We start from the raw sequence: 18,682 nt of genomic DNA, 5'->3' as shown, positions 1-18,682 counted from the left end.
TTCTCAATATTAACGTAAAACTTTGTAAACCTACGAAAGCGTTCTCTGGCAAATTCTTGGAATTTGCCGAATTAGCATTCGTTCGATTTTAGTCCTTTATCACAAATCAACAATTAGTGTTGCTATTGGTTTATGACGTGGACGCTCGATCGACAACAGAACTCCGGGAAGCAGGTAGGGAACAAGGACCCACGCGGAAATGTAATGTTTGCTATATCTATCGGCTATTTATTTAACCGCGACCATTTAATGAAAATCCATGCTGGGTTACATTACCTACCTCCCGGAACTTTCTCCTAAGCACTCGCACCTGCACATAATTACTTAATATCACAGTTTTTCCAGTTCAATTTCGTCTCCGCAGTAATTTAGCAAAGACATCAATTTTTTCTCTTGGTGTTTTTTCAGGACTTTGTTTCTGGCAAGCCGTGATTAAAACACGAGTGTCAGAACTACACCATGCGTAGGCCTACGGAGTCTTATATGGACTTCAAAGAACAAAACTAGTCAATATAAAAGCCTAAAAGCATACAACATTCTGAACAACAAAGGTCATTAATATTCACGATGTCTCTTGCTTTTCATTTTGTTATCTTGTAAAAAAAAAAAAGTAAACGGATAGGCGTGTGCGTGTGTGTGGGCAAGCTCTGGATCAGGCCTGCACAGTGTGCTAGGCCTACTTTAATATACAATACGATAATACTTTGTTGTCAGACCAGTAAAAAATGCTATTTGCACCACAGCAGCTCCATTGGCAATATCACAAAATATATGAAAATCAAAGTTACATACACTTAACCTCACAATTCTTACAAATCCTATTCACTGATCAGGACAAGGTTTGGGTCAAAGACGATGCTGATGGCTAGCCATAACATGCTCTTATGGTATGCTGATTCACAGTTTCTCAAGAGGTTGGCGTGTCGCCAAGCTCCGGAGAAGACATGGCATACAGAAAAAAATCGGGTGCTTGCTGCCGTGTACCCAACTCGGCTGACATAGAAGTCAATGAAGTGTGTAATAACCCTCCTTACCTGGACCTTGGGGGGCGAGGCCAGCAGAGGGGCCAAACCATCGTGTTTCTGGAGGGAGTCCTGCAGAGGACCAAGCAGCTCGCAGAGGTCCTGGAATGGCTGACTGCCACACGTAGGTTCTGTACACAAACTAGCGGTTCCAGTACAAAGCCTTTATTATTTGACCACTGGCCATAGTATGCATAAAGAACCACTTCTATACATACACTATATGTATGTATGTATGTATGTGTGTATGTGTGTGTGTGTGTGTGTGTGTGTGTGTGTGTGTGTGTGTGTGTGTGTGTGTGTGTGTGTGTGTGTGTGTGTGTGTGTGTAACAATTCATGTCCAAGGTAAAATTTGAATACATTTAATAAGAGGCCCTTTAAACATAGAGTTTGCAATTTCTTTATGTTGTTCCTATAAGTACAATGAACTACAGCAATTGTACACACAACGGATATCTAACAAACAAACAAAGTCATCATAAGGAGAAACAAAATGGCCTGCTTTGCCTGACGTTAATATGAAGAGTTGAATACAATAGACATTCTCTGAAGGGTTAGCATGCCAAATGAACATCTCCTTTATTTGTATTTTGTAAAGCCTCAGAATAAATTGTTCAAAGGCCATCTTGGGAATGGCCTTGGAGGGAAAAGGTAGGCATTCATCTCCCCTGAAGCGCGCCGCTGACGGTTCTCCTTGTAAATCCAGGATTAATAAGAGGGTTGCAGCTTCTTCTTCATTTTCTCTCCTATGGTGCGTCTCATTGTCTCGGTGCTTCAGGGGTCTGTGCGGTGTGTCCTCACCCACCGATCTCTTTGTGTAGAACAATCCATACGGAGCCTGAAGGAAAAGGGCGAGGCCACTGGGGAGGATGTCACCTCCACGTGTATCAGCAACACCAAGAACAATTTAGAGAAATCCCTGAGTGACGTGGACAGCTGCATTCAGGATTTGGATTACATCTGCGGCCGGCTTTTTAATGTGGAAGTCACAGGGACAAGGGAAGATGAATCTGGTGAGTGTGATGGGAGCAGTTCCACCATTATACCATTTGTTTTATCATTACGACGTCCAATACTCTCAGAATCCTTAGTATCACGTCTTTGCCCTTTTGCATCTTCTTATTTGTTACACTAAAAACAAACTAAATTATGTTACAGACCCTTTCTGCATCTACCCTACACACTGTGAAATACAATCTGTTTATAAATAATTGATTGAGCATTTTGTTTAAATGTATTGTGCTATACACAGTCTTGTGCTTGAGTTTGCCGAAACATAACACTACGTCTACACTCACGGTTTGTAGCTCTTAACATGAGTGGGGACTGGATGTGGTGGAGGGAGAAGACGATGGATGCTAAAACAGTAAAATGCATCCAATTCCACCAACCCCCATCTGTGGAAGACGTGTTGAATGAACCATGTCTGGCTATTAAATCGTCTACCGAGCTCTCCTTCATGCTGCAAGACATTGTCAATTCAATGGACTTAAACAAACCAATGAAGACTGCTTTCAGGTTTGCCAAGGTAAATTTTCGTTTTTTTGAAGAATTGAAAGTTCATTTCATATGTAACTGATTACTTAATGATAGGGTATTATCGACAGGGGCTTGCAATGACCTCCCAGACCATAAACCCTAGATTCAAACCAGGTATCTTGGACATCGTACAAGTTCATTCAGCAGTGTTAGGTCTTACTGTACACACTACTTTGTTTTTCCAGCTCGGCCTTCACAATTTGAACCAGGCTCTTCAGGAACGTACCATAGAATCCAGGCGTCGTCAGGCCGAGGTGGAGGAGCTGAGGAGGGCCGACTGCCGCTCGGAAATGGCTCAGCTAAACATAACATTTTTAGCCTCAAAGCTCAAGGTATCTGCCATGGAGGCGGAATTGTCATCTTGCAAAGGGCAGAACCTTGCTCTTTTATCAGAAATCCAAGAAATGCAGCAAAATTGCATAACCACACATCAACAGAAGCCTTTGCCTGAGGTCTTTCCACAAGAAATTTGGAACATTTCATCTTCCAAGCAGAACACAGAAACCCTCTCAACCAGGCGTAGGCTACCTCCATCCCCTCTTAAATCACTGAGCCAGACTGCTGAGACGGCCCAAGACATGGCGGTCGTGGAGGAGGAGTTTGTTTATGAAGAAAGAAGAACTGAGAAAGAGCAATCCATCATAGATCAGCTGGAGAAGAAGTGCGCAAACCTCCTCAAGGAGTTCGAGAATTCAGTGTTTAAAATGATTGATAAATGCAGGAAGGGCGGTGGGATGGACAACAAGGCCCTCGATCTGGTTCAGGTCCACAGCGTCCTCCAGTCCATTATCAAAAATGCCTTCCAAGAACTGGTCTATCATCTGGATGACATGGTGACAGAAAGTATTGTGACAGAATACTCAAACAACTCCCAGACAGAATACTCAAACAACTCCCAGACAGAATACTCAAACAACTCCGGGATGTCTCCGGGTTACCTGCTGCATGATCTGAGTGAAGGCCTAAAACAGCACGAGAGGTCTATGGAAGAGGCAAGCCATACAATCGATGGCTTATCCAGACCAAAGCAACAAAAACTTGTCAACATTAAGGGTCAATCTGTTCGCCATGCCCTGGGTTCTGTGATGGCTCAGCTGAGGAACGTTAACGACAAGGCAAAGAAGCAGATATGTAAAATGCGTGAAAAAACACCAGAAAGCGTGATGGATGAGCACAGCAAGACAAGTATCTTCCGGGATACAGATAAGAGTTTGGCCTTGAAAAAGTCCAGTCTCTTTCTAATGGCTATTGGAACTGAGCTACCGGTATCTCCAAAGTTGTCTGACATCAAGACCAGGGAAGTGGGGGAGGAGAAAGTGAACCACGTGAGCCGCTACATTAAGGAGATGGCGGCCATAGCGGAGGAGCGGGTGAAGGAGGAGAAAGCGCTTCAGGGGAGAAGGAATGACCATATCTGGGTGCTCCTCATCGACTCACAGAGGACCAACCTGAAGCTCCTCTCACAGGCGGTGAACATTGGAAGCATCTCGGGCGAGCTGTACAAGCTGAGCAAAGACCTCATCATGGATGCTCTTTGTAGTATTGAGCAGAGGATGGCTTTTCTCTGTCGCAGGTTCATAAGACGCCGAGCTCTGAGAGACCTCAGGTAGGTAGCTGGCTTTTACTTAATCTCACAAATCAGACTTTAGATAGATTATCTAAGACACAGGTAAAAGGCTTTCAGTTTGCGGTTTCTGTCCCAGGCTCTGTGCTGTGTCCCTCCAGAAGTCATGCATTTAACTACAACAAGAATGTTCTTATTGTTGCACAGAAAGCAGCTGAATGCCAGATTCCTCCGGGCTAAGGACTTGGAGGATGGGCGTTCTTTAAAATGCTTGTACTCAGCCTTCCAGAAGCTGGATAGTTATGAGTCAGACGTGTTGGGACGATGGCACAAGAGACAAGTTTCCATCGAACGCAAGCGTTCCATCCGCATCGCAGAGATGCGTTACTTATTTCCTCAGGTTAGTACAGAGTGTAACTCATGCATACAAATTAACATGAGCACATACTACTCATTCCAACAACACTTTATTTTAAACGGGAATGTCTATTGATCATTTGTAAATATGAGATGACAACCATTGACATTTTCCTCTTTATTTTGGAAGTTCGTTAATACAGTAGTGCAGAACACTAAATAGGCAACATGTTTATTTGTTTATAGTTTAACTCCCATCCATGACAACTATTTACAAATAACAACCATAGCCAAAATAGGCAAGAGGCATGTGGAATGTTTTTACAAGGTCAAAACTGAGATGGATTAGTATGCAATACAATAAAATACAATACTCAATAAAATATATACCTGTCATCTATGATGACAGGTATTCTCATACGCCAACCTGTCAATCACAGGGATATCACCGCATATCCCAAATCAGTAATCACTATCAATCTACAGTACATGAAATAATAGTTTAGCACCGCCGATGATGAGAGTTGTTGTACTGTTTACAGCTACGGAAAGACTACCACTTACAGCTGGCCGTGCCTATCAGCTGTTTCAGCAATCAATTACAGCCTTCCCTCAAAGTGGTGACAAAGAAACTTCACTGGAACCCCCTTCCAGGTCCACCAACACAGTCCATGAGTCCCTTGCCCTTACCATCGCTAGGAACTCACAGAATCAGGTTTGTACGCACTTGAGGTGCGGTCTTGATTGATTTAACAGTGTCAATAAAAAGGGGAGATTGTTAACTGGAGATACATTCTCACTTTGGTACAGCAAAACTTAAAAAATCCTACTTGATAATAGGAATACTTCTCGACTTGGTCTCGATACAGTCTAAACAAACACATGACAGCGTGGTAGCAACATGGCGTTCACATGGTTTTGCATCCAGCATTAGTCGGGCAACCTGTTGGGTGTCAGCTGACAAAGCATTACATCATAAATGTAAATACTGTGCCAAGCACACACTGTAATCCTCTTCATACTGAATGACTTCACAGGCAAACGCAGGCACAGTGGGAGACTGATAAGTCACTGCACAGCATGAGGCTGGCCGGGGACACACCGCTGGCCACACCCGGCAGGCCCCGCCACATCCCCCGATTGCTGGAGCTGAACGTGAATGGGCGCGGGATTGGTGCACAGGGCGCCCTACAGGACAGGTGAGGCATTGCACCTTTGTTCTACGTGCACTTGCCTAGTAAGTTGGCTTCTTCCCAAATTAAATATTAATTATAATTCTCCCTCTTTGTTCAGACTTTATAAATATGTATTTACTATAGACTACGTTCAATAATTGATTGTTTAAGGAAATTATTTGGTGAAAATATAAAATTAGAACTAACCATATTAATGTAAAGCATGCGGGTATACCCGCAGGCTTATAAAAAGATGATGTTACAATATTTTCTGCCTCCGGAATGAATGAATGAATGAATGCAGGAGTTATTTTTGCAGTGATATATTTACAAAGCGAGGCCACTGGAACTATTTCATTTTGTCACATCAAACAAACGGCTTAGCCCTCTGGAATTCAAAGATTCGGGGTTCAGAAGCCAGTGAGTTGTGACAAGCTAGTTATCTTCCTCTTGGCCTATCCTGGTATCCGTGATGAAGCTACACAGCCTCGCATGCTGTTTCCGTCTGTGTTTTTGTGTGTTTTTCTTCATTTATTTAGTTATTTCATCATCGGTTTTCACTGAGTAAACGGTTAAATATAAGCTCCCAGCGTGATTCACTCCACTCCCACCCAAGGTCTGAGGAAGACCAGCTGCCTCCGCTTCAGGTCGAGTAGTTGCAGGACCACGACCGGGGCGTCACCAGCTCCCAGAAGCCATTCTGTTGGGGAGAAAAGGACAGAGCCGGCTCAGAATATATACAATAAAACCCAAACACAACACTGTGATTAATCTTTCTGGTGATCTTTAAGAAAGTATCTGTTCCTTAGTAACTGATCTGGTGCGTGCCACTTCTATATTTGGGTCACGTTTTAATCTGTTTTGTCAAACATGTTAAATGGTGGCCCTGGCCACGGAAGGTTACATCAGAGATTCAGTGTTAGGGGGAGGAGCTACAACGTTAGCACCGTGCCTGGCCATCTGCCATCCCAATCCATGGGCCAAACATCTGGCGCTTTATCAACTGCTCTTGGCACAAGGGGGTAAGGGGTGGTTGGAGGATGTAATCCAAACCACATCTTCACAAAGTTACAACACAGGCAGCTGTACGTCATAGGACCAAATGTACACTGTGTATGTGTTTGTTGTGCGTAGGCATGTGGGCCAGGGCTAAAGCCCACGTCATGCCTGGGATGCTCGGATTGTCTGGGGACAGGGGGACGGGGATAATCACAAAAGCTGGGATAATGAAATGGAGAAAGAACGGAGGGAGATTTTCAGACCCACGGTTAGATTAATACCAGCAGGGTGTAATACCGGTATTAATCACACATCTAAAAAGGAGGAGAAAATTTGGCCTCCCAGGTGTTCAAAAAGTAATCAATCACCTCATACGAGCCACGAGACTCTTCAGTAAAAAAGTATTTCCGCATTCAACAGTGGTGTAATTAGTTGGGGGAGGAGGAAGTACAGAGCAGAGAAGTGCATATACATTTGAGACAGAACAATAGCTAATAACTACAACAGTGACTCTGAATCATCATGAACACACAAGACCAAGAAAGAAGGAAAAGGTGGACCCTGGCAGGTTGCTCACCCCTGTCCGTGGGCAGTGGATCTGGGCGTACCACTCTTGACAATACAAGCACACCTGGACGCCCTGGCCAATGAACAGGCCGGTCCACATGAAGATGTTGCACAGAGGGCTCTGGCGCTTGTCGTTCAGGGTGAAGTTGAAAATCACTTGGGACGAGCAGAAGAAAATGAAAACACAAACATTTATTTATATAGGTTTTGGTTTAGTTTATGAGCTGTGTTTCGCTGTTTTCTTGTAGTGTACGTGAGAATGAGCTTTAAACAGAGAGAATGAAATCCAAAGACTTTATATGGGTGAGGAAAAAACCCTGACTGCTTTGGGCTTTCCGCATAAATACTCAATAGTTTTTTTTGTTTCAATAGAAATTGCATGTTTTTACTAATCAACTGGGACATGACTACAAAAGCATTAAGATTTCACCACTTTAAGTCCCTACCCAGAAGAAAAACTACAATCCACGAGATTCATATATTGTCTATCAATTAACTCGAACAAGATGATAAACCCATGGACTGCCAGATTACATTCTATTCACAGACACAATTAGTGAGCAGACTTTGATCCCATGTCACTTCTAATCAACCATATTTAACCAGTGAAGCCATTAAAGAAGATTAATTTCATAGTGGTCATGTGGAATTTCAGATTAATTATTCCCCCCCTTACTGGTTAACCCCCCTCGGTTAACATATATCATCAATCAATATCATTAGAAGCACACTGATGGCCTCCTCTGTATGAGCAGAGAGAGGTTATCAGTCCCTTAACCTCGTCTTCTACATATTGAGCTCCTCACCGCCAAACACAGCAAAGAGGCAGAACATGACGGGGTAGAAGAAGCCGAAGCCCATGGTGAAGGCGTACTCGTGGACCACGGCTGACACCAGGAACACGGACAGCATGGCGGCCGAGCGGAACCTCCCGTTGGAAAGCTGGGTGAGAGACGGAGACGGAGGGTGAGAGAGACCCTCTTATTTCATGGACGCCTCTTGGGAAACAGAATAGCCTTTGCACTGCATTTTAGGGAGGAGTGTAACAGTATCACGAACCCATTGGTACGACGAGTAAACACTTTCTAGCGCTACAGATATACAGTGTATTTTCTACACAGGACTAAGTTCTGATGGATAAAATGTGTGTCACTGGGGTGAAGTGGAAAAGCTGTGCCTCACACATTAGGTAGACGTTTTCTGATTGACCTCCATTTGTTCCTTTCCCCACTGATCCAATTCTTTGACAAGCCCTTAACAAGTTAACAATGGATCACCGAACTTTGATGTGACAACTAACTGCGTTCAAGCTCACCCAGAGGAAGTCTCTGTAGCCATAGTAATACAGCCAGTCATGGACAACCACGTTCCAGGTACGGTAGTAGTTGGCAAAGGAGGCAGAGTTCCACCAGTCCTACGGAATCAAAAGTGAAAAAATATATGAGGATATTTTAATATACACTATTCAATTACGTATTCATTTTGTTAGTGAATATTCTCACTTATAAGAACAACAACATGGTGACATGAATCAAGAAACTTCAATCAAGATCCCGGTCTTAATAACATCTTTCACAACCCCTTTGTCACACCAAGGACTGAGGAAAGAACCGGCAATTAAAATATATTTAATGAGTGATGCTTATCTGAAACTACTCTCGAGCTATGATCACAAAACCATGGCCCATGTGTCCCATTATCCAACTCAACTGAACATATTTCACACGTCTATTCATTTCAGGTAGAAACTATGGAGATTCCCTCATCGCACATGGTGTTGCCGATCGTTTCACACACCTTATAGAACATCCGGTCTCCGAAACGCAACAGCTCCCCAAACAGGTTCAGCCAGCAGTGGAGGAACGCAAAGAAGGCCAGCAGAAGTATCATTATACCTGATGGGGAAATAGAGAGAGACGTAAGAGTGAGATGCATTGACAGTGAGAAAGACTTAACAAGAGAGGCAGTCAGAGAGGAGGGAGAGAGAGAGAAGAAGAGTGATATGCATATAGAGAGAGAGAGAGAGAGAGAGAGAGAGAGAGTCATACAGAGTGAGACACAAATAGCAAAAGGCCACAGAAAACACGGTCTAGGAATCGCCATGCTGAGGCTGACTCCACCTCATATCATTGACAGTAATGATAGATTGCAGTGTATTAGCCAAGCTTGACAAGTTAAAGTATATAGCACTGTTACAGGTAGGCTAAATATGTACCTGGAAGTGATGAATTGAACAAGGCTAACACCAGTGTTCTTTTACTGAATGGTTTGCTTCCCTCGTTTCTGAAGACGGGCACACAAAGGCGTACCATGATGAAATAGCTATAAAACAGACAGCCAAGGATCTGCAGGAAACATAACAGACATTGTATCAAACAATAGCTTGGTTAAATCTAATTAAGAACCATTTAGTTCTCGAGATTTTTGTTACGTATCATATAATAAAGATACATATAAAATATACATATAGATATGATTTATGAAATGGGTTTGTGGTAGACCTTTATTCTGATCTATTACACATCAAATCTCAAATTAAATCTACATTTTGGTTTCGCAATTATAAATTGCAGTTTAAGTGCCAACCAGTAGATGGCAAACAAGCACAATGAAGGATTACTTTAGGAGCAGCTCGGGATTTCACAGTGAGGCTAGAGACTATTCCTATTAACTCTACTTATTATATATATTCTAATATACGTACCATGGCAGCGGTAGAACGGACGTAATCCCAACGAATGACGGGATTCCTGTGAATAAATTACAAGAATGATGTATGCCGTTGTACTGCTGAAGCTGCCTTCATGTTATATTATGTATGGTCATCGGCCATGCTGTCTCATTATTTTTGTACATGTGTGTGTTGCGTCATGACATGACGCACCTTGGGTACGACTCCCTGTAGATGAGGGTAGGGCAGAACAGGAAGTAGAGATAGCTCGAGAAGGTTGGGAATCTCTGTGTCTCTCCTGAATGGAATACCACAGAATTAGGAGTGTATAATGGTAATGGTCTATGTCTGCATAGTATTTGTACATTTATTTCTACCATAAATGGTTGATGGTTGAAACCCTGTCCCAGCGGAAACACTTGCACCTTTGTAGTCCTCAACTATGTGTGTGTGTGTGTGTGTGTGTGTGTGTGTGTGTGTGTGTGTGTGCGTGTCTGTGTGTGTGTGTGTGTGTGTGTGTGTGTGTGTGTGTGTGTGTGTGTGTGTGTGTGTGTGTGTGTGTGTGGGATTCTGTGTGTCCACTGTCCAGGAGGGTTAATGGTGGCCCCTTTACTCATTGAATGTTTTATAAAGCGTCTCACGTTGGACCTCATTCCGATGACCCATGTCCCGTGTGAATCCTCAAGGGGCTGGCCTTGACCGTAACGATGTCCCAAGAGGACCACCATATAGGGCTTGTAGGGCCAATCGGACAGAGACATTGTCGGATATATAACCATTACGTAATAAGGCCCTTTCTCTTTAAAGAAATGTGCTGCTTCATCCTTATTAGCTTTATCTCCACTCTTCAGTAGGTAGCTTATATAGGGTTCTGGTTGACCCCTCACAATCCCCCCCTCCTCTTTCTCTAAATAGGTTAACGTTGTCACGGTGACTAATGGCGGTCCGGTAGAGGCAATGCATCTTGTGGCGTTAACGGTACCTTGCCGAGGCTCGCTCCTGCTGATAACAGGGACAGTCTCCCTGATGAAGGAGTAGCTCTTCATCACGAAGCGGATCTGATAATGGAGGACGGAGCGGCAGAGTGGTTATGATCGGCAGACTTTGTGCAATACATTACAAGTCAATGCGTTATGTTTTTTTAATAGGGTCTGTGTTGCTTATCGGACGGCAGGTCATAGATCTCTTTATGTTGCTGGGTGACCTAAATCAAGTTTGTGGACAGTACCAATGACTGTGGCACATCTGCTACACATTGATATACACAGGCTTACGCAACCCTTTGATATACACCGGCATACACACGCACGCTCCATGCAGGCCGCACACACACACACACACACACACACACACACACACACACACACACACACACACACACGGCCTGTCATACACTCACCTGTTCCAGAGTTACGATGAAACGTGATGCAGGGGGCAGCTGGTAGTGTACCACCACATACACGGGGAACAGCCCCAGCACGCAGGCCTGCATGGCAGCCACGACCAGGCCGATGCCGATGGACAGACCCAGCTTGGATCCCGATGCATGGTAGACGGTTCCCCACAGGGTCACAGCGTTGTAGGGAACGACCAGTGTGTAGACAAACATCCATCCCCAGGCCCAGGTGACGATGCCCAGCTCCCCGAAGGCATAGAACAGCAGGTCAAACTCCAGCACCAACCTTAGTGGAGGAGGGGGGGGGTCAAAAAGAGGCGTCTTCGTGTTTTTATGCGGGTGTTATAGGAAGGTAAACACAGGTGAAGCTTGTGTATGGATTATATTATAGTTTAGTGAATTCTTAGTGAATCATTCTTTGTAGAAAAAAAGATAGGAAACAGCTACATATTCTACCTCAGTCTCAGCTGACATTTTTAAAAAGGGTGGCTGGGAAATTACACTACAGAGCTTTGCCTCTGGGAGAATTGTCTGTAAAGTTGTTTGTAATCCTCTGCATTGGAACTTCTAAATCTTTACTGTGGGATAACAGAAGCCCTCTGAGGGACTGATTGGTCTGACTCTCTCCGGCTGAGCGCTGAAGGGGAGCAGACATTGATTCACTGAAAGTTTGGTTTGAGCAGAGAAGATAGGAAGTAAGTGAGAGAACTTTCTGAGTCTTGACAGTCAGTTTAAGGGGTACCTAGAATGAGGTCACACACTTTGTAACGTGTCAATGTTATGCATGCACACACATACACATACAATCACATACACAAATAGAAACACACACTCACACTGAGTAACTTTTTATCATTGGTTGTACAGGGTAAGTTTAATAGCATACATAAGGAGCTCGATTTTCTGGAATCTATAAAATGGTAGCATTGGCAACATCATTCGTTGATGCATGCTCAGAGTTAGTGTCATCGTAAATACATCTGTATGTGTGTGTGCGTGTGTCACTGTGTGTATATGTGAATGTGTGTGTGTGTGTGTGTGTGTGTGTGTGTGTGTGTGTGTGTGTGTGTGTGTGTGTGTGTGCAAGCCAAGCAGCTTGCAACATATTGCTCAATCTCCTCCATTATAGGCAGCCGAGCTATTTGGAGGAGGAGGTGTTTTCTGTACCCATAGATTTTCTCTGTCTGTTAACAGACTGTGCTCAACCAACGTTGATTGAATAAGCCCATGTGTAAGTATTGTCTATTCTGTGCATGTTTGGCTTAAGTACTTTAACATGTTGTTTCGAGGATGTAGGGCATCAAAAGCAACTGAAAATATTTGTGCCCTTGCAATGTATTTTATAAATGCGGACACAAATAAAGATATTGAAATGTGTGTGTTTGTGTTTGTGTGTGATCCCGATGATATATTTTATCTAGGCCAAACCACAACCACCTGTTAGATAATACTATACATCCTCTTCTGGACAGTGGACACACACAAACACACACACATGCAGTCACACAGGACTCCCATGTTCACTGGAAAATGCCCACACACATATTCCCACATGCATTTGACTGACCTGCCTTGGTCAATGTAGTCGACAGCAAGAGTACTGATGCAGAACACAAGCAACACGGCGACAAACATGTGGTAGATGGTTCTGATGTGATTGATCTCAAACAGCTCACTGTCCAAGAGGGAAGAACAAAGAGAATACCGTAATCTCAAACAATTCCATTTAGATACATACTTTTCTGTATTAATGTTGTGTCACATTTAATTGTGTCATGTATCTTAAACCCCAGCAAAAGATGTGGGAGATGTTGAAAGTATTCCAATGATGTATACTACTCCAATATTTTCAATAAATCATAAACTTACTCTAACAGAGAAGCTCTCTGTATAAACACCTTTCCATCCTCCATTCTGTGGGACCTGAAATTAGATATCAAGACAGCAGGCGGGTAAGATCAATGCACACACATGCGAGCACACGCACAACTACACACACACACACACACACACACACACACACACACACACACACACACACACACACACACACACACACACACACACACACACACAATCAGAGTGCACTAAATGAGAAGATAAAAATATATTGTGTATTGACATTCATAATCCCTCTATGCACGGAGGGAGAGGCTTTTTAATCTATCTCACACAGGTCCAAAGAGGATCCTCTGTTATCAGCCGTCACCAGGGTGAGGCCTGGTGAGGCCTGGTGATAGTGTTATGCCAGGGGTTTGGATTGAGAACCGGACATTCACAGAAGACATGGCCAACAGAGATGGCCATTTCTGTGTCCTCTAAAGCTTTGTTTTTAAAGTCAAGCTAATTAATTTGAGGAGCCAGCTTCAACTTCAACTTCAACTATGCTATTATGCGTAGCTCATTGTTTCATCTCGTCTTCTGTCTCGCTGTTTGCTGCTGAGGAACGCTTCTTGACTTCTACTTGCTACGGGAAACATTGACTTCGGTATCAAAAAAGTATTTATCCATCTGTCTGTGTATCTATCAATTCAACTTCAAGAGGGCTATAAAATGAATATAAAGGAGGGAAAAAAGATTTACGGTAATGTCATTATTGATCGCCCATGGGTGCACCTTACCTGGATGTGTGGCTGTTGGTTTTCTCATTGGCTGCAGTTCTCTGGGTGAGGGGTTGAAGAGACTCTGTCAGGGCTTTGTCCAGGAGGACATTAAGCTGGCCCTGGATCTCCTCCAACACTTTTACTTTCACTTTCTGGAAGCAGAGCGAAAATTCATTATGGATTCCCGTCTGTTTTGAGCCCTTAGCTCCACACGTAGGCTTTAAGCCCTCCTTCAGTCATTATTATGCGTATCGGCCTGTGTGTGAAAACCTATTTCCTCTGCACCCCCTCCCACAAGCCTTTTACATTCCCCTCCTATTAGACTTTGTATGTATCGAATGCAGGGTGGACACAATCTTGAATAGGTGCAATGGTTTCAATGCTAAATATCCCCATGGATATTTAGCATTAAACCAATTGCACCAATTCATATCAATAAGCTTGTAAATGCTGAATATAGTATGATAAACCTTGTGGTCTGATAGAGAAACATTCAACGCAATACCAAGACGTATTTCACCTGTATGTGGCTCTGCAACTCTCTCAGTTCATCGCCTTGAGCATCCGTTTGGCTGCCGGCTGAAAGTGGAGACACACAGGTTATATGAGCCCCACCGTCTCAGAAGGCTTTTGCCTCTTTTGGTAGTCTTGGAGGGAATATGGAGGGAAAGTTGGTTTACTGAGCATGTCATTATTTCGGCATCAACCCTACCATCATTTGACTGAACGGCCTTGATGTGCTTTTGATGCCCGAGTCCGTTGGGAGGTTTAGTTGTTGCCATGGTTTCCCCCCCCAAAAAAAGGGCTCAAGTGTGAGGCCTGCTTATTGGGACCCTGTCAGAAGAACCTGTTATAATACAAAGGGATGGCACACACAGGGCAGAACATCAAAGGTCAGACTTCCATTTGCATTCAGTGGATCAACTCAGTTATTGCCAAATGAATGATGCTATACAATCATGCTAAAGTCAATGAATTGTAGCTCAATTTGGACTAGTGGCCTCAATCTGGAATTATAATGTAATGTAAAATATAATAATGGTGTGTATTTGGTTCTGTCTGTTGAACGGACACAAATGGACTAGGTCCTGAGGGAGGGTGGTACAGTTATGTTAGCAATCCAGATCCAGATTACACCTATTACTATTATTATGTCCTAACATGCAAAAAACTTACATTACATTTAGAGGTGATTCGGTCATGAGTTATGACCAGCAGTAACCTACAGTGGGGTGTTTCAAGGCTTTCATCTGTTATGCTATACAATATTAATACATTATAAGGCTAGCCTATCTCACTTTGCCATAGCTTGCACCTCACAGCAGTGTTGAAGTCTGTTGGAAGGCTATTTCAGGGCATCTAAAAGGCTGTGTGATTGTTTCAGGCTTCTAGATGAGGAAATCAATGCCCTTGTATGACAGAGTAAACCTGATACCATTCTTATCTTTATGGCTTGATTACCTGACTCATTTTCAAGATTCGACATTGACAGATACCATTTGTGGAAGTAGGCACATCATACGACTATGTATTAAACTCTAGCCAAGCAAGAGTTAACGATACTATAAGAGAGTGTTACATGAGATAAAAACCTGCATCAGTTGTTTTGCCTTTCATTCGTATAAAATGTAAAAGGAAAGTGTTTCGTCTTTTTCAATCCGTTCCATACTTTATAAACACCATCAACATTGAGCATCCCTTCCATGCTCTGTGGATTAAAATGAATCTTATTTAAATATGATGCCATAAATAATAAAATAGCCCTCCCTTTAGCAGGATTCTGTAGATTTCAAGTAAATTATTTACCAAGAGGATTTAGTCTGAACCTTCTGCTATTATCAAGAGAATAAGAAGGGTACTTTTTGATGATGCACGCCAATGTTTCAATGGTTTGGAGTCAATCCAATTCATGGGAAGGTTTACTCATGCCTTGATTGGATAACAAGTTTCAAGAGTAAAACAATGTAGATAAAGTTTAATCAGCAGACAATCAAGAGCACTGTCACATATCAGTATTGAATACCCTCCTGTTGATTTATTGACCTGCGTGTCATTCAATACTTCACTTCAATCTTTAGTATTTAAAAGTAAGTACTAACATGAGTGTATCTGTAGAGCATTGACATTGTATTAAGCCATTAAGCAGATGCTTTCTTCAAAAGGAACTTCAAATCGAGTAGTAAAAGCACTTGATTTTAAACCAATGTAAAATATACAAATGAAAATGTATATTTTACATCTCTAATAAAAAAAAGCTGTGATCCGGCAAAACTGCAGTGCCATTCATTCCTGCGTGTTAGCATATTGTACTCACGCAGTCTTCAGGAGCTCTTATTCAACAGGGATATGAAGGAAAGGGGGTTACAGCATCATCCAGTGTGCTGTCCACTTTTAACCGGTGTGGCTTCCTGCTAGGTATGTGAACAGAGCTGTCTGTAAACTCTGTTCCCTTCCTCCTTGGTTTGTTATGTTGATCTTTGTCCCCAGTCATGGCCCTGGGCCCTTGGAAGTGTAGTCCCTTGGATGTCCAACCCCTCGAACTCCAAAGCTATGCATGATGTCATGGGACACACTCACAGCCTTTGGAGTTTAACCTCTGCTGTCGGATCAATACACAGAGATAGTTTTGGGATTTGAATAAGAAGAACATTTCTAAGTTTCTGAATGCTAATGAAGAATCTGGGGCATGGAAAAGTCTAACTTGACTTCTTGCATGAAAGGCCAGTCCTTCAAACACAGCTTTCATAAAGGGTCACCCAATGCCGTGGTCAATCGGGTGGATTAAAAATTGCACACCACTTTCAAGAGACATTTAAGAAGATCATAAAAGGAAAGACCCCTAGAGGTCCTAGAAGAGACCCTCAGGGGGAGAAAGAAAGACAATGACAGCTTGCTCTTCACAGCTGATTCATATACAAGCCTGTGGCCGTCATTGACCCTGTGTGCTATGGTCTGTATAACTCTCTTATCTGTTATTTTGCCTCTCCTACCAAATATTGGTGGTCCCACAGAGGGACAGGTTGTTACATTGGCCCAGGCCACTGCCCTTTTACCTATTATTGAATCCATATAGCCCCAAACAAAAACAACCATTGAGACGTTACCATTATTTTTGACCTGCAAAATCCCCTGTTGCGGTAATTTAATTCAAATGAATAAACACTTGGGAGGGGCAATAAATATCATGTAAAATGACACGGGTGAACTTGAATCTGGCGACGCGCTGATGTTATTAAACAGAGAACAAGTGGAGCTGTAGGGCTGAACCCTGCATAGTCTAGCCAAAAGTTTACAGGCAGAAGCTGCCGGTGACCGAATAAAAGGAAACCACTGCATAATGTTTCTTCACACTTTATATTACGAGTTATGAATAGGGCTAAAACTACCTGGATCTTGAAGTCGGGTAATGTAGCAGACAGTGGAGGGAAGGTTGTCCTTGTATTAATGAGACACTCAAAGTGTTGTCTGAAAGTCTGCGGTTGCAGACGCGTCTGGGTTAGGATATCAAAATGTTTGATTCACCCATCCTGCAGGAATAAGTATTGGTCTAAGATGGGGAGGCTGAAACTGTATGTCATCAACACATACAATGTGTGAAACAATGTGTATTAAATCTGCGATTTGGAATGGCTCCTGGAATTTCTCAGGAAAGGAAGGCACAGAGGGAGAACGGGTAAAGATTAGAATAAATACAAAATGGTGTGTTGATTTGTAGACAGGATCACCTTTATTGAAAGAGCGTCAACAAGGGTGTTTGTTTTTCTGTGGCTACAGAGGTATGTACTGCATGCACTACATCACACGCTACGAACTCAATAAACAAACCAACATACAGATGTACAAACAAACCAAACAAACAAGACAATTCGCCAATGGACTTCCATCTATGAGTTTTTATACGGCCCGACGTTCCGGTAATCTTTTATCGCCCTCGTTTGCTAGTTTAATGATAATAATAATGGCCCTGATGCGCAACTACACATTGATATCTGGCCATATTATTTTTTGTTTGATTACCGAGGACAAATAGATTAACTGGAATCAAGGTTTCTTTTATATATTATTATTATTATTATCCCATTTTCCAAACATTTAACAGGTCAACAGACATCCGTAGTGCAGGTAAACACAAAGGTGAAAGGTTTCTTATAACCATTATAGGTCGGAACAGATTGAGACCATCAATGCCAGCCACATTCAACTCATGGCTTCTCCATGGTTTATGTAATATATTATATAATGTAAACACACACAAGATACTTGTTAGTCACTTGCTAATTCATATAACCTCCCTTGGAGAGGGTCTAATTGGGCCAGAACCGGCTCACATTGAAGCAAATGGTTTAGGAGAATAAAATATTTTCTAAAAAGTGAGAAATGAGAGCTTTATAAAAAATGATTTTTAAAAGTGCTTCATGCATCGCTAATGAGTCTCTATGTAATACAAATGGAATGTTTTGATTGGCTGGGATTCTTCAAAGTCAAAAAGTGAGCATCTTGGCACCTAAACAGTAGAGGTAAATGATTCTCCAGATTACACGCACACATGCACACAAGCACACACGCGTGTGTGGATGAACACACAAATAAACGGTAGTCCCCTCCGGGCCCCACTCTTGACCCTCTTGTACTGATTGGCTGATCAGGATGAGAGGTCCGGCATATAGAGTGCTTCACCGACTTAAACTCAGAATGCGTCCGCTGCTTTAATGTAAAGGATCCAAAGGTCACCTGCCTCATTGGCTGATAAGGCAGTATCATCTTCTATGCCAGCCAAACATACTGTTT

General features: G+C 42.7%; 2 protein-coding genes across 2 annotated transcripts; one reads left to right on the top strand and one right to left on the bottom strand.

Annotated features, from left to right (window-relative positions):
* Nucleotides 1–908: 908 nt before the first annotated feature.
* On the top strand, nt 909–4,856 carry LOC115557509 (uncharacterized). Its single transcript, XM_030375383.1, has 5 exons — nt 909–1,146; nt 1,845–2,036; nt 2,331–2,551; nt 2,748–4,168; nt 4,334–4,856. Exons 1-5 carry the CDS (start codon nt 945–947, stop codon nt 4,617–4,619), a joined length of 2,322 nt encoding a protein of 773 aa, XP_030231243.1. The 5' UTR covers nt 909–944; the 3' UTR covers nt 4,620–4,856.
* On the bottom strand, nt 4,647–16,371 carry soat2 (sterol O-acyltransferase 2). The gene is made up of 16 exons (XM_030375384.1): nt 16,209–16,371; nt 14,607–14,741; nt 14,415–14,473; nt 13,913–14,046; nt 13,161–13,214; nt 12,859–12,966; nt 11,295–11,577; nt 10,878–10,953; nt 10,109–10,193; nt 9,929–9,974; nt 9,440–9,569; nt 9,022–9,119; nt 8,540–8,638; nt 8,031–8,166; nt 7,235–7,380; nt 4,647–6,358 (listed from the first exon to the last, which is right to left on the bottom strand). Exons 2-16 carry the CDS (start codon nt 14,674–14,676, stop codon nt 6,302–6,304), a joined length of 1,581 nt encoding a protein of 526 aa, XP_030231244.1. The 5' UTR covers nt 14,677–14,741; nt 16,209–16,371; the 3' UTR covers nt 4,647–6,301.
* Between the last annotated feature and the right edge of the window lie 2,311 nt (nt 16,372–18,682).

Source organism: Gadus morhua, chromosome 13, assembly GCF_902167405.1.
Source record: "Gadus morhua chromosome 13, gadMor3.0, whole genome shotgun sequence".
Classification (NCBI taxonomy): Eukaryota; Metazoa; Chordata; class Actinopteri; order Gadiformes; family Gadidae; genus Gadus; species Gadus morhua.
The sequence above is the reverse complement of the archived record's forward strand: the minus strand, read 5'-3'. Positions and strand labels throughout refer to the sequence as shown.

Coding starts and splice junctions, on each gene's coding strand:
- LOC115557509 (XM_030375383.1), top strand. CDS start 945: ATGGCATACAGAAAAAAATCGGGTGCTTGCTGCCGTGTACCCAACTCG. Junction 2,552..2,747: donor CTGCTTTCAGGTTTGCCAAG/GTAAATTTTCGT, acceptor TTGTTTTTCCAG/CTCGGCCTTCACAATTTGAA. Junction 4,169..4,333: donor CGAGCTCTGAGAGACCTCAG/GTAGGTAGCTGG, acceptor ATTGTTGCACAG/AAAGCAGCTGAATGCCAGAT.
- soat2 (XM_030375384.1), bottom strand. CDS start 14,676: ATGGCAACAACTAAACCTCCCAACGGACTCGGGCATCAAAAGCACATC. Junction 10,954..11,294: donor TCATCGTAACTCTGGAACAG/GTGAGTGTATGA, acceptor CTCCATTATCAG/ATCCGCTTCGTGATGAAGAG. Junction 7,381..8,030: donor CCTCTTTGCTGTGTTTGGCG/GTGAGGAGCTCA, acceptor GCTCGTCCCAAG/TGATTTTCAACTTCACCCTG.